Source organism: Lagopus muta, chromosome 17, assembly GCF_023343835.1.
Source record: "Lagopus muta isolate bLagMut1 chromosome 17, bLagMut1 primary, whole genome shotgun sequence".
NCBI lineage: Eukaryota > Metazoa > Chordata > Aves > Galliformes > Phasianidae > Lagopus > Lagopus muta.
In genome coordinates this window covers 10,276,557-10,295,050 of record NC_064449.1, presented here as the reverse complement: position 1 = coordinate 10,295,050, position 18,494 = coordinate 10,276,557, and the positions used below count along the sequence as shown (strand labels likewise).

The 18,494-nt window shown below is 42.0% G+C and overlaps 1 protein-coding gene across 9 annotated transcripts in view; it reads left to right on the top strand.

The window, feature by feature from the left end:
- Positions 1–18,494, top strand: part of GALNT9 (polypeptide N-acetylgalactosaminyltransferase 9) — a 189,019-nt gene that overhangs the window by 96,954 nt on the left and 73,571 nt on the right. For all 9 annotated transcript variants that reach the window (XM_048964555.1, XM_048964547.1, XM_048964552.1 and 6 more), the window contains one exon: positions 16,529–16,695. In XM_048964555.1, coding sequence (XP_048820512.1) covers positions 16,539–16,695 — 157 coding nt within the window. In that variant the 5' untranslated portion in view covers positions 16,529–16,538. The remainder of the gene's footprint in view (positions 1–16,528; positions 16,696–18,494) is intronic.

Here is an 18,494-nt window from a genome sequence, read left to right as displayed (position 1 = left end):
TGTTATGGTCATGGATGTTTGTACTGAGAAAATTCAACCCTAAAGAACAAACTTATTAATGCTGAGGCAACTCAAGTCTTTAGCCATAAAAAGCAGAGGAATCTAGGTCTCGAGGAAATTACTTTCATTTATTCAGTCCTTGTATAGAGGCAGGCGTTTCGTGGCTCGCTATAGAGTTTCACAATAGGAAAAGAATTGCATCTCTGGGGCTCTGAAGTGTAATTAATGGTTCACTCCACACTATAACTAAGGAAAAGCTTTTTTAATTACCTATCAGAAAGGATTCTGGAATTGATCAAATAGTGCTATCAAGGGGCAGACTTGGTAAATAGACATCTGATTTGTTCATTCAAGGGTTTAATAACCGCAGCTCATCTGAGGCCAGCAGATAGAAACGGCCTTTCTATAGGAGATGGTGCTCCAGTGCTGAGCTTTGGCTTTGGAGGATGCAGGAAGCTCCCTGTAACTTTGGCTCTTCCTGCAGGCTGCGGAGCCCTGCAGGCTCACTGTGACCTTTGAGGCATCCCCAAGGCAAATGATGCACACGTTATCCAGCTGTGTGTCACCAGGGCAGGAGCAGCAGCCTGGTGCCTTGGAGCAGGCAGCTCCTCACCATCAAGGCAGATGGTGTTCAGACAGCATCAACTTCTGGATCAGTGTGTTGGAGAGGGCTGGACCTGATGCTGTTGGATTTTCTCCACCCCTGCAGCTCTCTCTACCTCATGACCCAGTTTTCAGATCCTCTGGGGACACAGCGTGTTCTTCACATCACTTATGATTATGATGGGAAAATCTCCAAATTACCTTTAAGATTCCCCCCAGGTTGACCAGAGCGCACTGCTGTGGTTCCCTTTGCAGGAAGCATTTAAATAGAAATGGATCCAAGGCTGTTAAGGAACCAGGATTTCTGATTAGCAACTTTAAAAGAAGAAACTATGCTCTGTATCAGACTGAATTTCTTCTGTGAAATGATTGTTTTAAAAAAATATTTAGACCTATTAAGCATTTAGATTCCCATGAAAAATTTAGCTTAAATATAATGACTTTTCTAACAACAGCCTTTTCCAATATTTTCAGATTAATGTCGGGTTGAAGTGAAGTGGAACAGTCATTGAAATTAAACAGTTCCTCTTTCAGCTTAGTGTTTCACTGTTTCACAATCACAGTACAGGTACAAGTGTATTTTAATTTCAGTGAGGCTTATTTTAAATAGGAAATTTTTCAACCTTTTTTTTTCCCCTCTTAATAAATAAAATAAAAGCAGTTAAAATTCTGAAGAAAAAAAAAATTACATTCTGATTGCAAATATGAAGCAGGGAGAGGAAAAACCAGAAACAGAAAATGGACTGGTTAGAATCACCTCTGGGCAACAGATTGGGATTGTTTATTGAAGGGAAGTTGTGTTAGAGATGAAACTAACTGAAGTGTTCTAATTAGATCCCAAACCAATGTACAGATGTGGATTTTGAACAGACCAAAGGGAGTATCTGTATGTGCATGCTCTGGGACTTTCTGTAGAGCTTGGCCAGCTCTGCTCGGTTATGCAGGCAGGGATTTCCTCAGGCTGTGTTTCCCTAACAGCACAGGAACCTTTGTGCCTATGAGATGTGCTTGCTCTGTGCTGCCTTTCTGCCTTGCCTGGGAGTAGAAGGGACTGGTGTGGGCTGAGCAAGTCCCTGTGCTGCTGCTGCTGAGAAGAGCTGGGCTCTGACCACCTCACACTGCTTAGCACTGTGATTCTGACTCAGCTTATTGGGGATATCAGTTGACAATCTAAATTTGCTCATACTGCTGCCTGTGGACCAGCTGTGCTTATTTGTGTACCCCTGTGTAGGCCAAAAGCTCTTAGCTGCAATTTGAGATGTGTTTCTTGTTTGGCTGTAAAGGACTGAGACTGGAACTATGGAAGCCCACAAAGGAAGGGAAACATCATCCATTCCTTTGGCTGGCAAAGGAAACTGTGTGGATCACAGGTGCCTCAGTTAGACCCTGCGTTTGTACTCTACCTTCACAGCTCTCACCAAGACCTGTAGATGTTATTTGATCCTGGTTATGAAGGTACTGTAAGTCTTCTCCCAAGCTCTGCTGGAGTATGACTCTAATAGTATATTAATGGGAATGCAAACTTAAAATTTTGTCTCCAGCATCTCAGGTTACCATTAGGTCTTTGGATATTTAATTAGTTAAGCAATGTTAAATTTCTCCAGTGAGAAGACTGATTACACTATGATTCTGTTTTCCAATAATAAAAACTAATTATTGAGAAACTTTCCAACCATTTGAGGCCAGCTGGTCATCAGGAAGGTTCTCAAACTGCTTTTGCTTGATCAGCAACAGTAGAGCACGGCCATGAGGTAGGACCAGGAGACTGCCCAGGTAGCAGCCCAGTAATACTCTGCCTTCTACCTGCCTGTGTATAGAGAAAGTCACTCCACGACGTCTGGGTAGACAGTACCAGAGTTTTCTACAGCTTTTTCTGATATTCAATAGAAATTTTCTCAGCTTTTTTCCCATTTTGATTCATTATTGATTCTCTTTTGTTTAGTGCTAGCTAGGCTTTCCCGTTAAGTAGCAACTTTAATTATATCACAAAGTATGTAACATAGACCTTGATCATTAACAGTGGTCCATTGGATAATGAAAGGAGTATCAGCAAGTCTAAATTGAACAGAATTACAGAAATTAACAACCTTTTCCAAAAATTCATCTTACACATCTTACATGCAGTAATTTTCCTCTTGTTACATTTTTGCAGTGTCTTTCTGTATATTAATTGTTGAAGGCGAGTTCTGCTTGACTGTCAGCACTAATAAATGTAGATTTAGTGGAGGCTGAATTTGATTAACTAGGGAGCATGAACAATAACTGATTGCAATGTTGTGTTTAAATGCAGTAAGGCTGGAAGCCATTCCCTGTAATTTGTCTGCACCAGAAAGTACGCTTGAATGCATGAATAACTTACCTAAGGTAGGTTGCATAACAGTGACTAACAATTAAACATATAATTTAAAGTGGTCAACTAGGCTGCCTTTATATACAGTGGAGGAGGAGAAGATGTGGAAACATTGCTTTAGATGTGTGCAGTGTGTAATGTCCTCCAGAGATCTCTGCCCCAGAAACCTGGGGCAGACAGTTTAAACGGGATTCCAAGTGAATCCAATACAAAATGTTAACAACTTCAAGGCATAAGAAAATGAGGGAACTTCTGCATTGGTAACACATATTGAAAAATGATGTTCAACAGAGTTGCAAAGTTGGAGTAGCTTGCCAGCATTGGAAGCTGCACAAGGTCCTCGTGCAGAGCAGGGCTGGAGGCAGCGTGGTTTTCAGCTGAGAGAAATGGAAGAGATGAGCAAAAATCTCCTTTTCATCCTCAGTTTTTCTCACAGATCATAAAACTAGATGTGCCTCATGTGTCCTGCACCTTTACAGGTGTCTTAACCACCCTTGCCATTTTTTTTTTTATTTTTATTGTAGAATGTAGTAATTTTCTGAACTTGAGAGTTGTAATATTTTCATAGCAGGAATATTTTCCCCTTGAGAAGAGCAATTGTGGGGTGCTGTCTTCAAGTTGTGTGTGTTATTCTCTTGCAGATAAGTATCTGTAATGCTGAAGCACTACTGAGGTCAGCAGTGACTTGCAGCCAAGTGTCTGCAAATGTGTGCTAGCATCTTAGTTTCTTCTGTGCGCCTCCCCTGGGCCGGTGTCTGATGGTTGCCCACTATCAGTTCCAGGCAGAAAAGGATATTCCTGTAAATTTCTGAGCTGTCATGTTATGTTACACTCCACGGTATTACATTACAGAATGAAAAGAGGTAACAGAACAAGTCAGGCAATGAATTCAGAGTGGTGTTTCTTTTCCTTTTATGTCATCTTACATGTATCGCTATTACACTGTACCCAATATCTTTCTTACAGCTTTGAAGGAGTTCTCATGTTTTAGAGGATGTTCTCCTTTTCTTGCTTAAAATGTGCATGCAAATTTAGTTCAACTGATGATGTGAGGTATGGATACACATTATCTCCAATTGCTTTCATAATGTAATTTTAAAAATAATCGAATTTTGGTACTCATTGCAGTTGGGTCTGTTTCAGAGGATAAAAAAGTCAAGGTTTCAGGTCAAATAACATAAAGGTTTTTTAGTTGCTGTTTGTGTCTGTGCAGCAAAAACATGAACAGGCCAAGATGTCAGACAATTTACTCTTTTGTCTGAAATAAAACTGAGTTGTGGACTCCAAGTTGATGCCATGTTTCATTTTAATAGTGTCACTTCTTGCTTGTTTTGTCCGTGTCTCTTGTTTTGAGTGAATTTAGTGCTAATAAAAATGAGAGACTCTTAAAGCTCTCCTTTGCCAGAGGTACTGGACTGTTGCAGGCTGCAAATGTGAGCTCCCTGTCTTGGGTAGTTTGATCTAGATGCCTTCCAAGGTTTTGTTTCTCTGAAACAGCACCTGCCACTTAAAAGCTGTTTGATAGTTTTATGATGTTGAAGTATGGGCCTCTATTTTCCATTACTCTAGCTTTCTGAAAAAAAAATCTTGGCTTCTGTTGTATTGCCTCTAAACCTTCTGCTGTAGACTCAGAAACAAACCTGTGCCAAACCAGGTCACCTTGCCGGGTGCAGCTCCAGGGGAGGTCCCAGCACAGTTGCTTCCCGTGCAGTCTGTGCCCTATTTTCCCTTGATTGACCAACTGGCGACCATGGGAAGAAATGATTGTTCAGGTGAATGCGTGCAACTTTGATCTGTATCCTTTTGGCTTCAGGAAATCCTGCAGCAGTTCAGAGTCCCCACCTGGACACTTTGAAACATGGAGCAAGCCCTGAGGAGCTTCGAGTCTCTTTTGTAAAGCCAGAGCCAGGTCAGGCTTGGCCTCTTTGTCTGCGTAGGAACGTACAAGCGACCCTTGTGGAGCAGGCAGCTCACAGTGTGTGTTCCTAAGGCTCAGCAAATGCACTTTCTATGTGTAAGAGGAGATCAGTGTGTGAAATGTGGTGTAAAATCAGATTCCTGATTTCTGTGGTTCTTGACGATTCTGTGCGTTGGGAGGAATAGCCTTGTGAGCACTGTGGAGATTCAACTGAGAAATTTCCTTTAGCACACAAAGCTTGTAATGGAACTTTAACGAGCTGAAGTACTGTAACAGCAGGCCATTGGGGAAAAGCACGGCATGCTCCCGTTTTCTAGTGTATCATTTCTTTCATTCAGTGCTCAAGTATGTGCTCTGTCTTAGAAAGATGAGTGCCTACGATTGTAGTCAGTGATGATATGAGGCAAAGTTCTCCTTTGCCAAGGAACTTGCTATGGGCTGCAGATTCTAAAGCTAAGAACCCTCGGTTTGCCGTTCTGACAACCCCTGGTATGTTTGTTTGGCACGGACATGAAAATAGCATTGGGAATATGCTCCCAATCTGTGTTTCTTATCTCTCCTCCCCTGAAAGGAAGCGGGGAGGTCCTAGCTCACCAAAAGATTAACATTAGTGACAGAAGGGGAGGCAACATCTTTTCCAGTTTCTGCAGAGGATTTTAGTATAGTTGATGTATCACAAAGGAATCGCTTAAGCAATGACAGGAAGCCATTCCGTGGTGAACAGCAGGGCTGGCTACCCAGGCAGAAACATCTCTCCTTACATGTCTGAATTAAATGCAGAAAATGAGGACGATTGCCACGCAGTCAGCAAGTGAAATCCAAACTCCCTTGGTCTTAGCAGCACACACAAGGCATGAGGTAACTAGAAATTACAAGAAATTTCATCTCTAATTTTGTATTGCTTATGCAGAAAGCTCCCTCAAAACAGAGCCCTGTGTGAGCTGCCTTCAGATTGTCAACTAGTCCCTTAATTAGTTTATTTTCTTTGCTCCGAGGGATGAGTATATTGTTTGTTCTACACTTGAAGACTTCCGTTAGCCTGCAGTTACGTATTTTGTCTTCAAAATGACCTAGCACAGGGCTAGCCACTGGGGTAGTGTGAAGCAGACCTTCCTGGCAGCAGTGGCAGTTCAGACTTGAGTGATGATAACATAATTGTAATAGCAGCAACAATAATTAGAACAGTGCACCAAAATACCCTTGGGTGCTGTTGCTGAGTTGGGCTGTACCCCTTAAATTCCAAAGGAAAGCAGTAACTTTTAGTTACCTCTATCCACAAAGTGAGCAGCTGTAGCTTTTGTTCCTTCCATTGATGTTCTGTTCGGACACAGTTCTCACAGAGGGTCATGGTGCAGTTCACATTGAAGTGGAGATAAAAATGACATTGAAGCTTTGCTCCTGTATTTTCTACACTGCCTGGAAATAAATACATGACCTACAGCTAGTTCAGTGGCTTACTGCCTTGGTGTTATTAACCCAAGCGTGCCCAAGTGGTGAGGAATATGCATTCTGTTTGCTCATAGAGGAGCACTCAGCTCTTTGCCTGACAGATCTGGGAATCTCTGGGAACAAGGCGGGGAAAGTTTCCCTGTGAGATGGCTTGAGCAAAAAGCCCAGCTGCAATAGGTTGAGTGTGTCTGTCTGTAGGTGGGGGATGAAGAAGGACGTGGTTGTGAACAGGGCTTCAGTCTGCTGGGCAGACAGGAAACGGGAACAGTCTGCTCCTCCTGTGCAGAGCACTTAGTGCTACTTTTGTTTCTGGTGGCAAATTAATTTCACTCTTCAAATATTGAGGATGTGACTTCAAAACAGCACAGAATAACAAAGGGAATTGCTTCTAAGCAGGCAGATTTGGGCAAGAGCAGTGCATGAATGTTAAACTGCTGAAATGGGAGATGTGAAAAGCCAAGCACATGTACCTGGTTTGGTCAAATATTTGAAGTCAGAGTCAAGTGCATTGCCTGGTCAGGACAAGTGCCTGATTTCTATCAGCCACAGTGAAAAGAGGGCACACACTGAACTGCTCTTTTCTGAATTGGGATGAGAGCTCGTAAATATCAAAGTTCCCAGTGTGTTAAACTGTTTTGCTGTTATGAAGTGTACACCCTAGATATCAGTCCCTGCTAGACAGCAAATGTTGTAGGATTTTTTAAAATATTTTTATTTCTAAATGTAACAAAAATGGAATCTAATGCAAATTTTCTGAAGTGCTTGAAATAATTCTAGGGTAAGAAATTCTTCTTAACATTTAACTTCTAAACGCATGAAATAGTTGAATGCTGTGCTGCTCACCTCTAGCTAGCCTTTAATTTAAACAAAAGCTATAAAAGTGCGATTAGGCTGCAGTCCAATGAAACGCTTAAATATGTTCCTAGTTATAAGTGTATGAGTAACCCAGTGAATATGAGGCGTGCTTAACTGCTTTGTTTGAATGGGGTGTTTTGCAAAGAAGTTGTAATAATCGAAGAACAATCCTGCCTTGTCACTGAGAAAGATGTAAAGAGGAGTCAAGTCCCATCGGCACATCAGTATCCAGCTGCTGTGAGGTTTTCACAAGGCTGCTTGCCCAGTGATTTAATCAGCAGGGTCCTGCTCCCGAGTCCATGGAGCTCTCCAGATGTGCTCCATCATCTACAGTTAAAGAGGCTCAGTTTGTCGGGCAGTTCCCTCCCTCTGTGTGATGGGGAAAGAGCCCATGGCACATGCACCTTCATTTGTCCTCCCTGCCTGCCTGCCATGCCTTTTCATAAACATGCTGTGACTGCTGCCAGGTTCTCATATAAAGCATCTAAACATCATGGATTTAATACTCCCATTTTCAGTGCTAAATCAATGTTCTTTATGCATTTGTTCTTGGAACACTGCTCTGTTTGAACCATAATTCTTCCCACATACCATAAACTTGGGTCCGTTTTCACTCTGATAGAAACCGATCTATTTAAAGCTAGAGGAAAAACCCTGTGACTACTGCTTAAACATTTCAAGGCCGTTGCTTGTTAATCACATAGGCTCCTGCATCACCTCGATGCGCTGAGATGTCTGAGGAAGCGCTGCCTTTCGGGGCCACCACTGCTCTTGTTGCTGCTGGGGCAGGGCAGCATTGTGAGCTGCTCAGTACATGTTCAGCAGGCAGTGAGGGATGGGTTTGCTCCGTTTATGACCAACCTTCTGTTTAGTTGTTTACTCCTTCAGCCATCCTGTATTTGTACATAGATATAAAGAAACATTCTGCTGCATAACTGGATTGGACCAGAGATTAAAGCTGCTCTCCTGTGAAAAACACTGGAGCCCATTAAAGAAGAGATTGTTTGCCAAACATTGTTGTATGTCCTCCCGAGACCATAAAAAACGTTGTTAGCTGAAGTAATAGCGGAAAATGATTGCATTCCTCTATCCTCCTCCTTACCACCACGCTGCAACGTGACAGCAAACCTGTAATGAAATCTGTGAAGAGCTCTGCACAGTTACCTTGAAAACTTTTTTATTGCCCTACATTTCTCGATAGCAGTGATGCTCAGCTTCTGTCCAGCGCTGAGAGCGCCGGCTGAGCGATTGAGACAGAACTGAACAGAGCTACCTTGAATTTTTAGCATTACATACTTGCAGCGATTTTTTAATAGTCAAGGGTAACTTTCTGTATTTACATATCATTATCTGAATAACGAATAGCTTCAAGGACGCTTGAAAAAAAAACGCTTCTGTGCAAATAGGAAACAGTGATTTTACTCTTATAAAGCATTTATTGAAAATTATTCTTTTGGTTTCATCTCCTCCGTGTTTGTTTTGTTTTTGTTTTTGTTTTTTTAACATATGTCATTAGCTGGGAGTGTGATGGGAAAGAAATTGCCATACGAGGTGGCATCTTAGGATGCATATTCTGCTTTTGCATCTCTGGGCTGTCAGAAATGCAGCTGAGGAGCTGACTGCACATTGCAGGCTGGGCAGAAGGACACAGGGAAGCAAAAATCAGGTCTTGGTTTTGGCAAAGCACTGAGGTGAAAGTATGTTCTGTCTCCTACACAGAGAGTGTAGTTCCCAGAGTTCAGCTGAAAAAGTCATGCAAAAAAGGTAATGATTTCTGAATATATTTTGCTGGTAAGAACTTGGCATTGAATGACTCTTATTGTGAATTAGAAAAATTCCTTTGGTTCTGCCTTTATTTAGTACAAATTCATTGGGTTCAGAGATGTTTGTGTTCCAATTGAGCTTCAAGTTCAAAGACATCTCCAGTCTCAAAGCAGAACTTGTAAGATCACCACTGTGTGCACAACACTTGTCTGGTTTTCACTTACGAAGGGTGCAAGCCAAAAATCCAGTGGGAACAAGGGCCAGAATCTTTCCGAAATCTTGAGAGCCTAAAAATGCTGTTAGCGTCTAATAAATCATCTGAAGGCAGAATACATGTCACCTGAACTTTAGATGGGAATCTTCCTTAAATATGTCTAGTACCATTACAAATAAAGTCACATTGAGAATAAATTCTCTTTGGGGAGTTTTGAAGAGCACTGGAAAGCAGATTTCAACTTCTCCATTAATTTGCAATCAGCCTAATGCTTTGTGATGCAGCATGCATCCAGCCATAGGCAGATCTGGATGGGCACACTAGGGGGTAGGGTGGAAATTCCTTACAGATGGTATTTCAGAACGTATTGGTGATTCAAGTTGTTACCAAAAGAAGAGGCAAATACTACGGCAGGATCTGAACATGTGCTCTTACCCATTTTTGTGTTAATGAAGGTGCTTGTTTTAAAAGCCATTGGAACTAGTTTATAGCATTGATATAAATCAATATGTTTATGAGACATGCTGACACGTTTATGGTGTTATTTCCCCAAGGAAAGCCAGAAATACCTCACTGAAACATAGAGCCTCTTACTTGATGTGCGTGGCAGCTGTTCTTGAGGGGTCCAACAATCCTCAATGTAAGGGTTAATGGGCTTTGCAAGTGGGACCTCTTCATGCTGTGTATGTTAATTGTGCATATATAGTCACCCATCTGTCACTTATTGGCAGTTCTCAAGGCTTCCTACCATGCACATAAAGTAACCTATCCTATAGAAGGAAGGAATTAAGCCCAGTAGAACAGTAATCAACATCCTGTTTTATTTTTGGGGTTTTTTTCCCTCCCCAAACTAACTGCACAATGCAGAGCAGTTAGTCCCAGTTGCACTGAGCTGGCATTTAAAAAGAAACAAACAAGGACAAAAGTAAATGTCTGATTCTCATGACATCTTTTCTGATGAGCACCGCTGCAGTTTCATGAGGAGCTTTGTCCTACCTGCAGAGCTGCCAGTTTACCAGCCTGAAATGGTTCTTACTGGAAGCATTATAGGAGAGAAAGTTCTGTACATCCGGGCTGTTTCTATGGGAAGTGTGACAGAGAGCATTCCAAGGTATGAAAAGGCTGCTGCTGTTCTTTTTTTTGGAAATCCCATAGGCATAAGTTGCAGTTGTTCAGCCAGGGAAGGTGGGAAGTCGCCAGGAACAGACGTGTGCTGTGACACCCCTGGCCCTACTGCAAGGGGCATCAGCGTGGTTGCATATGGTTGTTATTTTGGCGTTGATTTAATGCAGCATAGGTTAATCAGCCTCCACAGGCTGCAATTCTTCTTCTGCCAGGTTACGTTTAGGAACACGTTGAAAAGCTTTCTGTTAAAGTTGTATGCAGCACATCATGGTAAAGCTGCAATTCATCTGGACTAATTGGTTCCAGGTGAGCAGTGCCAGGTGAGCTTTGGAGAGTGGTTGCTAAGAACAAAGTGCATAATTGATAGAAAATATGTTATCTTTTTTCTCCCACAATTTGTTTCTGATCAATATTGAAGGACAGTTTTCTTTGATAAGGTGATTAGCATATAAATAAGGATTTGGCCTGACATTTTTTTTCTGATGACAGTGAGTGACGATTAGACTTTCAGGTACAGAATAAGGAAAAGTGCATCAAGGAGGCAAGAGAAAAATGCTGCTAGGAACACTTATCACATGGGGTAGACGTAAGATCTGTTAATTGTAACCCTGAAAATGCTCATCAGTATCACTGTATACCGGACAAATTAGTAGACTTGCCTTCACTCCCCTGCAGTACGAAGTGCTGTGGGATGAGGAACAGTTTGTGCTGAAGAACAGTTAAGGAGATTGCTAAAATTTGATGGATACAGTCAGTCAGTGTCAATACCAGTGTCCAGATACTGACATACAGGAGTGTCGTAGCGCTTGCAGGGGTGGAGGGAAAACTATCCCAATTTATTTAGCTGTCATTCAATGGAGGAAAAGCATTCTCTCCCCAAACCCTTTAATGGAGCTACCTAGACTAACAAGCTTACAGCCCTAACCAGAATTGCACTATATCTTGCACCTGTGCTTCTCCAGATAAATCCTGGAAGAAAGGAAAGCTGCTGATGCTCTTTATGATAAATCAAAGTGAAGGTTATCCCATAATGGGAACGCTGGGAAGAGATAGGCTGGGAAGGGGTAGCCATGGTGAAAAGGCACTGATCGCCTTACCAGATGTCCTTGGCATTTTCTGAAAGCTGTGGCTCCTCCTATAACCTGGCCCTTAATTACAGTGGTCCTCTTCTCTCAAGACATGCAGAGTGATAGTTTTCTGCCACTGCTCCCTTGCTCGGTTCTATTTATGTTATTTAATTCTTGCAGTGCCCTCCTTAAGCTACAAAACAGGAAGAGAAAGCAAAAGTAGGCCTTGCACCCAAATGTTTACTATTTATTCTTCTTTCTTTGGGATAGAGGAGAAAAATCCATCCTCAACAGAAAAAGAATGTTATGGCTTTACACAGTTAACACCTTTGGGGAAGGAGAATTAATTAGGAAGGAGTTGGAGCCCTCCGCCTGACAGATTCGTGACCCATGAAGCAAATCAGTTCTGTAGCTTGTCACTGCCTTTTGCCTTGGACTGGTCAGTCTCATGAGCTCAGCACTGACTCTGACTCATGCTGGGGAAGGAGATATTTGCAACATGTCACATTTTCACTGTCTTGCCAGCTTCGAACAAAAAGTAATGATAGTTTATTTCTGCACCTGGAAAGTTACTATTGCACCTAGCACTGTTTGTAAAAGCTCAGCAGATTTCTGGAGAAATAAAGGAGGCATTGAACTAGCCTTTAGATTTACAGATTTATCTGCTGTAAATTGTCCGTGGTTACTAAATCAGAGCAGCATTAAGGTACTAAAAGGTAACCTTGTACGTGAGAGTAATCTGAGCCTTTGGTTTAACTGGATTCAAAATACACATTGAGCTGATGTTCAAAAGTAGTATTTGCCAGCACTAATGAACAAGAGATCCATTATATTTTAATATTAATATTTGTCTTTTCATTGGTCATGTATTTGTGGGCGCCTCGTTCCCCCTCTGTGGCTTTAAAACATGAATGCAAACCATCCTGCAGCTTTCAGGGTATGGAGCAGTTTGAGGCTTTTTTTATGCCAGAACTGCAGAGGAGATTTCTGCATGCCCAATCAAGTTTGTGAAGGAGAGAAACCCACAATCATTTCCATCCCAGTGGTTCATTGGAAAAACATGTCTTGTATTAAATACTTTAAAGATTCATGAAGCAGCTTTAATTTTGTTTGCATTTCTTCCTGAAGGGTAAAGCTGTCAGAAATCTCTAAATGTATTGCCTAATCCATTTCTAAACTCAGTATATTAAGATCTGCAAGCAGAACTCATTTTTGGTGTTAGCAAGTATACAGAGACGAGAGAAAGCCAGAAAAAGAGAATAGGAATTCCTTGCCTTGGAAATCCACTGAACTACCAGCACAGCAGTAGTGTCAGCTGCTCAAAAAAATAGTGCAACTCAATTGGACTGTAAGAGCAGCATAAAGAGAGGGCACGTATTTCTGCTGGATCAGATACGAATAGAGAAAATACAGCAACTGGGCAATGAAGGCTCAGACAAAAGAAAATGTCTTTCTCTTTTCTGCCTACAGGCTCACAGGCTACCATGAGCAGGCTGCTGTTCAGCTGAACAGCTTTTGTTTTCTCATTGTCTCTGTTTCTAATCTGTGACCTTTTTTTGTGTTAGTACATGATTTATGTCCAAGGCTCCATTTCCAAGCTGAAGAGCCTTTCCTCTTTTCTTGTGCCTGCACAGACAATGCTCACATTTGGGCTCGGGGGGCTGGCTTGGAAATGTTCATTTAAGGAACTGGTTCAATGCAAGGGAAAGAATGAGTGAAAACCATCTCCAGGGTAGAGAGAAATGATCTGACATCAAGCTCTCTATCATGTGCAAAGGAAATACCTCCGGGTTTCCAGCCAGGCTCTGCAGTAGCCAATGCAGAGCAAGAACTCTCAAAGACTCTTCCCAAGACAACAGCAGCATGCCTTAGGTCTGATGCTTAGCGTGTTGTATGAAAGATGCCTGAAGGGCTGTTTCACATATCAGATCTAATCCATCCTCAGCTGATCCGTGGAAGTGATTAGCCATGGCATCATCAGCCTTGTTTGGAACCACCGGTCCTAGATGCATCCAGTGGTGTGTTTCTCTGCAGTGTGCTCGTCTGCCCTGGAGAGACAGTACTCCTTGTGTGAGCCCACATCCTTTGCTGATGTGCACTGCGACGGCTTACAACCGCAATTCAGCATCATGAGAACATTAAACATGATCCGTGCCTGGCCAGCTTAGACCTTTGCTAACTGATATGTAGGTCAAACTTATGCTGTCTGTTCTCTCCCAGATCAGTAGTGCTGGTTAATTTGTTTTCAATACTGTAATTGTCGTCCTTCATCCGATAGCCACAGTTCCTAACGTGATCAGACCGAGTATAGAGAAACAGAGGGCATGGCAGCACCCTGCTCCTTCCCTGGCCAAGTGCCAGGCTTGGCAGCAGGACTGCCAGAAATGGGCAATTTCTTCAGTTCTGATGCTTTCCCTCCATCTCCGGGCTGCTACTCCAACCACTTTTTGGAAGGATGTCCTTTGCTGTTGTAAGTAAGTGGGCTGGTTATGGCCTTATCTTTTTCCGGGGACATCTCTGCCATGCTCTGGGGCCAAAATCAAGGGCTGCACCAAGGAGGACTTCAGTATCTTCCTGACACTGACAAAGGATTCGGTTCTCCATGCAATGCTCTTGGTCTGTTGTTGGTCTGCGAGACTGTCAAGGGGCTGTAAGGATACAGTGGGCATGGCTGTGCTTTCATGGTGGAGCATCTTTGGTTGTGACTTGCTAATGTCTTGGCTCAGAGTGTCAATTGCTGGTTAGAGTTTCTTGAAATGAAGGAAGTATTAACTGTAAATTGCTGCAGCTTCTATCTAATTACAGAATACGTTGGGAAGGGCTTGGGCAACAATCCAACAAAGCACTTAGGCACCCTCTGATTTTTAAGAAAAGGTCCCTGGTCTGGGATTGCTGGTGCTCTCAGACATCATGAGAAGTGTTTGCTAGTAGACCACTGCCTTCTCCTGACTACCTCAGCACATCCATCTCATTTTCTGAAGTGACTTAAGGAGCTGGGAGTTCAAGGTTGACTGGAAATCTTTAGGAAATGAACTCCTAAATCACTGCTGTAGTTTGAGAAGTTTACTCAGGCAGACAGCTTCTTTTGCAGCTCTTCATCTTGTAATAAGTAAAATGATAGCAGCATTTAAACCACCGCTGAGTTCTGAGGTTTGCCTTGGCCCATCTAGATGTTCCTGCTGTAGTCGTAGTTGAAATATTCAAATGTGTAATGGTTGGAGCATTTTCCAAATAGAAACATCATGGAGTTTTTGGTTATGTCCTGCTAACAGAAAAAGGGGAGAACAGATGGAAGGGAGACAGCAGTGAGAAATGATAGAAATTATTTAGCCTTGGATAAATTCAAAACAGCCCTTTATAAAAGCATCCAGTGTGGCTGGGTGTTCCACACCAGGTGTTCCATATACTTACTAGAAAAAGAAGTACTTCTTACCCCAGAAAGGCTCAGCCAAATTTCTTGATCAGAAGTCAAATGAAGGCCAGCATAAATCACTGAGGCCTTGTGCTGTTCTCCCATGTGGCTCCACTTTTTCCTGGACAAAATACTTTGGTCCATCTACCCATGCCTCTCTGCCCCTGATACTGTGTTCATTTTGCCTTGAATTGCTTGTCTCTCTCTCCACTACAAGTGCTGCTTTGGCAGCCCCCGTTCTCACTGCACTTTCTTTTCTCCTTGCCCTCTGCAGCTCTCAACACGATTCCTTCACTTTCCCTCTTCCCTTTTGGCTCTGGGTTCCCATGCAGGACTGCCCTCTGCCTCGCTCCACTGGCAGCACACCCAGCCCTTGGGTACCAGCCTGATTTAGTGGGATGCAATTTGCTGTGTCCTGCTGATATAAAGTGAGGCTCTGAAGCAAATTGCTGTCAGATCAAAGCTGTCCCTCGTCAGGGGAAATCTTGCAAGATCCCTGCTTTTAGCTGATGGCTCTTTTGTGTCTCTGAAGTATTCGTAATGGACTTCTTTGGTACGTTGGTGTGGTCAAGAGGAAAATCACGCTCAAGGAGAAATTCCGAAAGGAGGCTGTGTCAGAGTGTTCACACCTCCTGTAAATCTTTGTCCTTCTTCCAGGTGCATGTTTAGATTGTGTGAGAATGCAGCTTAGCCTGAAGCTCTACACAGAGGTCCTCTCAATGGTACAGGCCTTCAAGCGAGCTGTCAGTTAGCAGCTGTGGTAGCCATGGAATCAAAGGCAAGTCATCAGCTCTCTGTGCAAATAGTGCAGGAATGGGTAGGAATTATAAATAATTGCACTTTACTAGAATTCATGACAGATTTCCAAAGGTGATCCAGCAGTCAAGTGGCTGCCGCTCTCTCCACCCCCATGACTGCAGGTAGTGGATAGAAAGAGTCATCGTTATGCCAAAGTAATAAGCAAGAGGTCAGAAAGTTTGATAAGAGCAGGAAAAGTCATTTCCTGTGATGCAATTAGCAGTATTTTAGAGAGCAGGTTCAGAAATCACTATGGTAATTCAGAATGGCTTTTGACTGTGAGAACATGTAGGCAATTTTTTATAGTTGGCCTCTGTGCCAGAGGGAGAGAATTCTCCTAAAACGTGGCAGTATGGTGTTGCAGGGTACATGGACTGCTATCTATGATAACATGCATAAGTGGGGATAGCTGCATACTGAGGTGGAGCAAATTCATTTTGCAAATACTTCAGTAGGAGCTTGCGTGTTCAACAAACAGCATGCATTGGTTCCTGCTGCACAAGCTGCAGAATCAGAAAGTGATGCAAGTGCTCTGTTTGGGCACGGTTCACTTTAGAAGGTCCTAGTTTTAAAAGTATGAATTCTAGTTAGAGATTAACAGCAGGCTTTCTCATGGGTGCCCTTGGAGCACAAGCAAGCTCTGGGGTTGTGGGCTTTCTCCAGGATATTTATGAGCAAAACCTCTGATACTCCTGTTTTTCAAGAGATGTTTTTCACACCCCAGAGACTGAGATACATTAAAAAAGTATGACATACAGATAAGCTTTGCTTTTCGCCTGGTTGATAAGAAGTTAGCTGCTCCTAGCCATGTTGCTTCTTTTCAGTTTTTACCCCATCTTCATTTGATGTCAGAAGCAAGGAAGCCTGTAAACCCCTATTTGCTGGAGAGCAACGAAAGATGAGAGGACATTGTGCGGTGTATTTTACCTCCCATTGGCTGCTTGGGTTTTAATTGTTCTTTTCTTCTTTTCAGGTGCAAGCAGATGACCTACACAGATGACCTGCCCCAGATCTCTGTGGTCTTTATATTTGTTAATGAGGCACTGTCTGTCATCCTGCGCTCCGTGCACAGTGTTGTGAATCACACCCCCTCACATTTGCTCAAGGAGATCATTCTGGTGGATGACAACAGTGACAATGGTGAATGCACATAAGCTTTCCTCTCAGTTCTGTATCTCGTGTCATTTGTGAGCATGAAATACAAATCAAAAAGAGTTTTGTCACTTCCACATGATGCATTATTATTATTTTTATCTTTGGATGAAGCAGCGTTGAGATGGCGTGTATTTAAACAGCTCAAGGAGCTGAACAGCCACTGATGAATGCTCACAACCACTGATTAATGGCTAATAAGGCAGACCGTACGTTGGTGTGAGTTAACATACCTCCCTGAAGTCAGAATTTCCAAGAGTTTGTGTTTGATGAGGAGATGATTCACTGAGCCACTTGCACAAAGCTGTCAGTAAATATTAACTATTTATATAAGAAATAAATACTCTGTGAATAAGCCCTGTTGACTTTGTTGGAATCCTCACAGAATTAATGACATTTGTACAAGTAATCTCTATACAGAGACAAAACTTTTGTCCAAATTTGGAGAGCCAGAGCAATATCAATGTCAGTAGACCAAAAATTGACGTTCTGTTTCCAGAGGAATGTGAAATTACAGATTCTCTTTGAAAATGGTTTATTTTACATGGAAGCACACTTTGCTGCTTCACAATTTACACATGAATTGACACAAGTTATGAAATCTGATTTCTTTCTTTTCATTTTGGTAGGAAAAAAATTAGACTTTGCAAATGCAATGCAAATGCAAAATGACTTTTGGGTCATGTAATTCCTTAATGTAAAAATAGCACTTCAGTTAGAGCCATCAAAACTCAGACTCTTGGTGAGCACGTAGGGTGCTACTGATCGATATATTTTATAGGATGGTTGGAATTGCCTTTAGGATACAGATAACTAGCAATATTGTTTTGCTTTAAATTGTTATAATTGAATCTTCTAAAAGTGTTGCAGCTTCTAAATCCTATTTATTTATTTTTAAGGCTCAAGTTGGGCATTTCTGCCGCTACTCAAGAACTTTAAATCTTTCAGTTTTTAGATGCTGTTCTTCTTCAGGATGCCCAGACAGAAAGGATGCTGAAAAGAACAAATCACTAAAACAAAAATAAGCCCCAGAATAGGGAGTTTTAAGAAACCTTTTGTCCAATTCTGCTTTCAGTTACTGGGCTGTAACCTATGGAGTAATTACGTGAGATTACAAAGTGTTTCAGTCAGCATAATGCAGAAGAGAATTGGATTCATTGTTTCTCAGTGAACTCTTATATGGCTTTTCTCTGTCATTCTTCTAGATAACTGGAGATTTATCAGGTCTTTTATTTGGATGGTAATGATTCTACTGTGTAACATAGATCAGAAGAATGAGGCTCCTGATATCGTGGAAGCTTCCTAAGTTTTCCTAATAAATATATTTGAGTAAAAGCTTCATTATGAGTAAGCTGTAGTGTAAATGAATTACCAAGCTAGATTGATTTTTAAAAAATACAGTGACCATTTTAGTAATTTGCCTGTTTGTAAGGCTACTGAAATGAAGGAGTGACCAAGTTCAGCTCTATCTGTGGTTGAAGCCTGAAAATGAAAAAAAAGAAAAGCCTGTTTTAAATCTTCAAGATCCATTTAGCTTAACAGAGAAGAAGCCTGGTATCACATAATATTAGTCGTGTCTAAGGGAGAACTTAGAGTGAAGGGAAATGAATTCTGATCTGAATTAGATCTTGACCCAAAATCCATTGAGGTTATTTTTCTAATTCAATAAGGAAAAGCGTAAATCAGATGCCCCAAAAACAGCAATAACTCCTGTGTTACTCTGCTCCAAGTTCAGAATTATTCCACCAGGGGCCACTTGCAACCTATTGCAAGTCATCAGAGAATTG